This window comes from Triticum urartu, chromosome 2A (genome assembly GCF_056163025.1).
Source record: "Triticum urartu cultivar PI428250 chromosome 2A, HENAU_Tu73, whole genome shotgun sequence".
NCBI classification, from domain to species: domain Eukaryota; kingdom Viridiplantae; phylum Streptophyta; class Magnoliopsida; order Poales; family Poaceae; genus Triticum; species Triticum urartu.
In genome coordinates this window covers 556,433,594-556,438,210 of record NC_141874.1, presented here as the reverse complement: position 1 = coordinate 556,438,210, position 4,617 = coordinate 556,433,594, and the positions used below count along the sequence as shown (strand labels likewise).

Sequence of the window (4,617 nt, the reverse complement as noted above, 5' to 3'; positions counted from 1 at the left end):
TATTTTCCCCAATTCATATCATGAATGCTAATTTCAGATATAACTCAAAAAGGGATTAATTATTTGTTGGTTTAAAACCATTACTCCATGGCAAATGCAATTGCTACAAGATCTGCTTGACCTGGCTAAGCTCCGGGCTCCAGAGACCGGAGAGGCATGGCCAGAAATATTTTGGACTTATGGGTCTTGAATCTTGAGTCTAACATATCAAAGTGATGCCAAAAATAACTCGTGCAACCCAGAAGCAATTATTGTAAGCTTGATAACATTCCAGCCAGTAGCATTTATGGAGTAGTTTCCCTTAGCCTTTGCCTCTCGCTTCAGTCCAATTCATATATCTGCCAAGAAATGGAGACCAATTAATTCTCAGCCTCACCGAATTTCTGCAGCATGATTTGGTGCTTACAAATTTTCTAGTATGAACACTAAATGTGCAGAGAAAACTGTAAGTTCTCTAAAAGATATAACACCTTTGAACAGTTCTGATAAATTTTGCAAAGAAGATGGATCACAATTTTTTCGACAAAGGATGATTTTTATTGACTCAAATGAAGCATCAACAAAATACAAACACAATGAGCACAATCACAACCTCTACATAGCTAGGGTACACACGGCCACACCAACATACACACACAAACATAGCAAAGTCATACAAAACTAAAGCTATGTCTAAGCAACAGAAGAAAACTCCGAAATGATTAAAACAACGATCGACGAACTACAACAAGCAATCTGCCTCAACTTGATCGAAGGCACAATCCAGAACTGAAAACACAAGAGACACACACAACAACGCTGAAGAAATCAACATGCAGTGGCGTAATGCTACTCCTGCAGGGGGAGGAGCACCGCCCCTTGGCCGCCCTAGTTCCCCAGCGTTAACCGCCGCATGATCTCATCGAGTTGCGGGTACACGATGTAGCTCCCGGAGCTCCCGTCCTCGCTGGAGTTGCTGTCGGGCGGCAATGGCGGAGGGATCAGCGGCTTCCTGTAGACCTTGTGGACTACGAAGACGACGTCCGGCGGCACGGGGCCCGGGTGCGCGCGGCGGAAGGCGGCCGCGTTCCTGTTGAGCCGGTACTCCTTCATCCGCCAGCGCGTCTGCGATATTACCTCCCCGTCCCTCCACGAGTAGCGGTACGCGAACCTGCGCCGTGTTAGCAGCAAGCTATGTCCATATGTGTGTGAGTGCGTGCGTGAGTCAGGCTGGTGCGTGTGTGCACGGACCCAGCTAGCGTGCGTGGTGTAGCCAGTTAGTTAGGGGATCACGGGAGTGGTGGACAAGATCATTGAGGGCTCGCCGCGAGCTATGCGTACGCGGGCGCGAGGTGGCCGCGGACAGAGCGGACCGATTGGGTGTCCTGCTTGGTGGAGGACGTGGGGATCATTCCCAGCGTCTCCCAGGTATAAAGCCCCGTATGATCGTTGTAACTGGCGAGGTTTGACGAGATCGTGCTCGTGGAAGTGGTGTTCGAGCGCCTGAAAAAAAACCCTCCCGTGTCCTCTGTCTTCTTCCTTCCTTCTTCTGCTTGGTTCGGGCCAGAGAAAGAGAGAGAGGAGAGCTAGGGCTAGACAGGATCGGGCATGACACCAACAATTGGTATACAGAGCCACAAGGTTCGAGGGGCGGCCGTGGCGCGCGGCGGATATGAAGGTCTTGGCAACGGCACGCGGCGAGCGCGTGGCGTCGGCAACGCGCGGCGAGTCCACGGTGGTGGGGCGTGATGCCGTGCGCGCAGCGAGCGCGTGGCATCGGCAACGTGCGGCGAGTCCGCGACGATGTGGCGTGATGCCGTGCACGCTACGAGCAGCGGCGGTCACGGAGACGAGGAGTTCGCGGAGGACCTGCGTGGTGGCGCAGAGGCCGCGGAGGCTCGGCGCGAAGACCGTGGAGGTGCTGTGCTGCGGTTGACGGCGCAACGGTGCAGGGCAATAAGCGCGGCGGCGAGTTGGGCGTGACCGGTGCGTGTTATGGGTGCGCACTGGACGCGTCGGGCGCGTCGGGACCGCGGGAGTGGACCGCGTCGAGGTCAAGGCGCTGGACCTGGTTGCGCAGATCGCGTACGTGCGCGGCGGGAGCGCGGGCCGGGAGCGCAGGGACGTGGGGAGTGTGCGCGAAGGGCACGGCGGCACGGTGGCGTGACGAAGGCAGCGGAGAACGGACCGCGTCGGGGCGCTGGACTCGGGCTGTGGCGCCTGTGTGCGTGCGCGTCGTGTACACGAGCTTGGGAGCGTGGGAGCGTGGGACGTGGGGTGCTACGCGGCGGAGGCCACAGCGGCGCGGTGCGGCGCCCATGGCGCGACGTCGACGATGAGCCTGACATGTGCAAGATCATAGCTTGGGGCGTGAATGTTAGCAACAAGCCATGTCCATATGTGTGTGCGTGCGTGCGTGAGTCAGGCTGGTGCGTGTGTGCACGGACCCAGCTAGCGTGCGTGGTGTAGCCAGTTAGTTAGGGGATCACAGGATTGGTGGACGAGATCGTTGAGGGCTCGCCGCGAGCTACGCGTACGCGGGCGCGAGGTGGCCGCGGCCAGAGCGGACCGATCGGGTGTCCTGCTTGGTGGAGAACGTGGGGATCGTTCCCAGCGTCTCCCAGGTATAAAGCCCCGTATGATCGTTGTAACTGGCGAGGTTTGACGAGTTCGTGCTCGTGGAAGTGGTGTTCGAGCACCTGGAAAAAAAACCTCCCGTGTCCTCTGTCTTCTTCCTTCCTTCTTCTGCTTGGTTCGGGCTAGAGAAAGAGAGAGAGAGGAGAGCTAGGGCTAGACAGCGATCGGGCACGGCACCAACACGCCGGAACGCCACTGCCTCCCGACTGCCCTCGCCGTCGTAGTATGCCTTCTCCTGGCCGTACTGCTCCCAGCACCCGCCCGCGCCCGGCGTCGGGCACGTCTCGCCGGCGGGCTTTGCCGCAAAGAACAAGCCCCATAGCTCGCTGTAATCCCTCCTGTGGTTTTCCGGGAAGGAGAGCGCGCATGGGCGCAAGGACAAGACGTCCACGCCCTCCGCGATGACGCCGGGGAGGAAGAAGCCACCGAGCTCAACCCTGGGCATGAGGTAGTAGCCGACGAGCTCACAGCCGGTGGGTTGGAACACGTAGCCACCTGCTGCCAGATTAGCCATTGCCGACCGATGCCGAAGTAGTAACCTAGCTAGGAGGGGTAGGTTATGTGGGCGACGTGAAATGTTGGGTGGATCAGAGAGTTCGATTATGCCATGGGGGAACTCAGATCCGGGGGGCTTGCTGCTCCTCCTCCTTTTGTAGATGGGACGATATCATGGCAGTTAGCAAGGAAGGTTCCAGAAGTAAGTACATATGGCATACCAGATAGGGGGTGTCAAATTCGGTCGCGTGTGCTCAATTCAAACAAAATTTGATGGCCCCTTGATCAAGAGTGTCCAATCTGAAAAGAGGGTCAGACCGACTGGCCTTTTTCAGTTTCGTCTCGACTTTGTTTCACAATCGTGCTTGGCCCAAGCTAATGACATTGGATTAGAGTCCACATAATATTCCTAATATAAGAGAGGGAGGTTGATCTAGGCTTCGAAACACCTTAGCATTTCTTGAGTCCCAAAATTTTCAGAGAATTGAGAGAGACATGCCTCTGATTAAATGGAGTTTTTAAGGTTGATTTTCCGAAACAAGTAAGCGGCAGAAGAGTAAGTTGTTACCAAATCCGCATGGCTTTCAGACAGTTGATAAGGATGTGATTTGTGTTTTCGTAAGGAACAAAGTACCTTACACGGGCGGCGGCTTACGATAGATGACTGTTAAATATATGTGCGTTGATTTAATTTGTCGCCGAACAATACCAAGCAACAAATATTGACTATATTTGGAGCACGACAACCCTAGATGAGCTCGACATGATGACACACCACATTTTTATCACATATGAGACCATACATGCTATTTTTAAAGAGACGAAAAAATAGCGGAACGATTCGCCATCGATATGCATACATCTATCCGACAAAGCAATGATGTCGGCGCTCTAAATGTTACTTCCACTAGTAAGAGAGGGAGGGTGATCTAGGCTTTGGAATGCCGTAGCATTCCCTACGTCCCTAGCTCAGATAATTGAGAGAGGCACCTCTGAATATATGAAGTTTTTGAGCTTGCTTTTGGCGTAGTAACAACCCATAAGCCCCGGAGGCAAGTAGGCATGGGTTGTTGCCAAATCCGCATGGGTTTCAGACAGTTGATGAAGAGGCTATGTGTCTTTGGAAGGAACAGGGTACCTCGTATGGGCGGCGGGTCGGGAGAGGTGCATGTAGAACACATTTGCATTGGTTTAATCTTTTCTCAAACAATAACCAAGCAACAAATATTGACCATATTGAGCACGGCAGTGCTAGATGCGCTGGGCATGATCACACTTCACATTTTTTATTGCATGTGAGACCATACATGTTAATTTTAAAGGGACAAACATATAGTGACAAAATCAATGATGTCGGCGCCCTAAATGTTATTTTTTAAGGTTCAAAATGATATATCTCTCAAACCATTTTGTGTGCATATCCATGGTCCGCTTTGTTTCGACGAGATCATTGAAACTAGACCCTATGTTTTTGAGCTTCGACATTTATATCTTTCGCATGTGTCA

At 53.0% G+C, this 4,617-nt stretch overlaps 1 protein-coding gene across 1 annotated transcript; it reads right to left on the bottom strand.

The window, feature by feature from the left end:
* Positions 1-722: 722 nt before the first annotated feature.
* LOC125537269 (NAC domain-containing protein 76-like) lies at positions 723-3,147 on the bottom strand. The gene is made up of 2 exons (XM_048700561.2): positions 2,808-3,147; positions 723-1,171 (listed from the first exon to the last, which is right to left on the bottom strand). The coding sequence occupies exons 1-2, from the start codon at positions 3,128-3,130 to the stop codon at positions 868-870; spliced, it is 627 nt and encodes a 208-aa protein (XP_048556518.2). The 5' UTR covers positions 3,131-3,147; the 3' UTR covers positions 723-867.
* Positions 3,148-4,617: the final 1,470 nt, after the last annotated feature.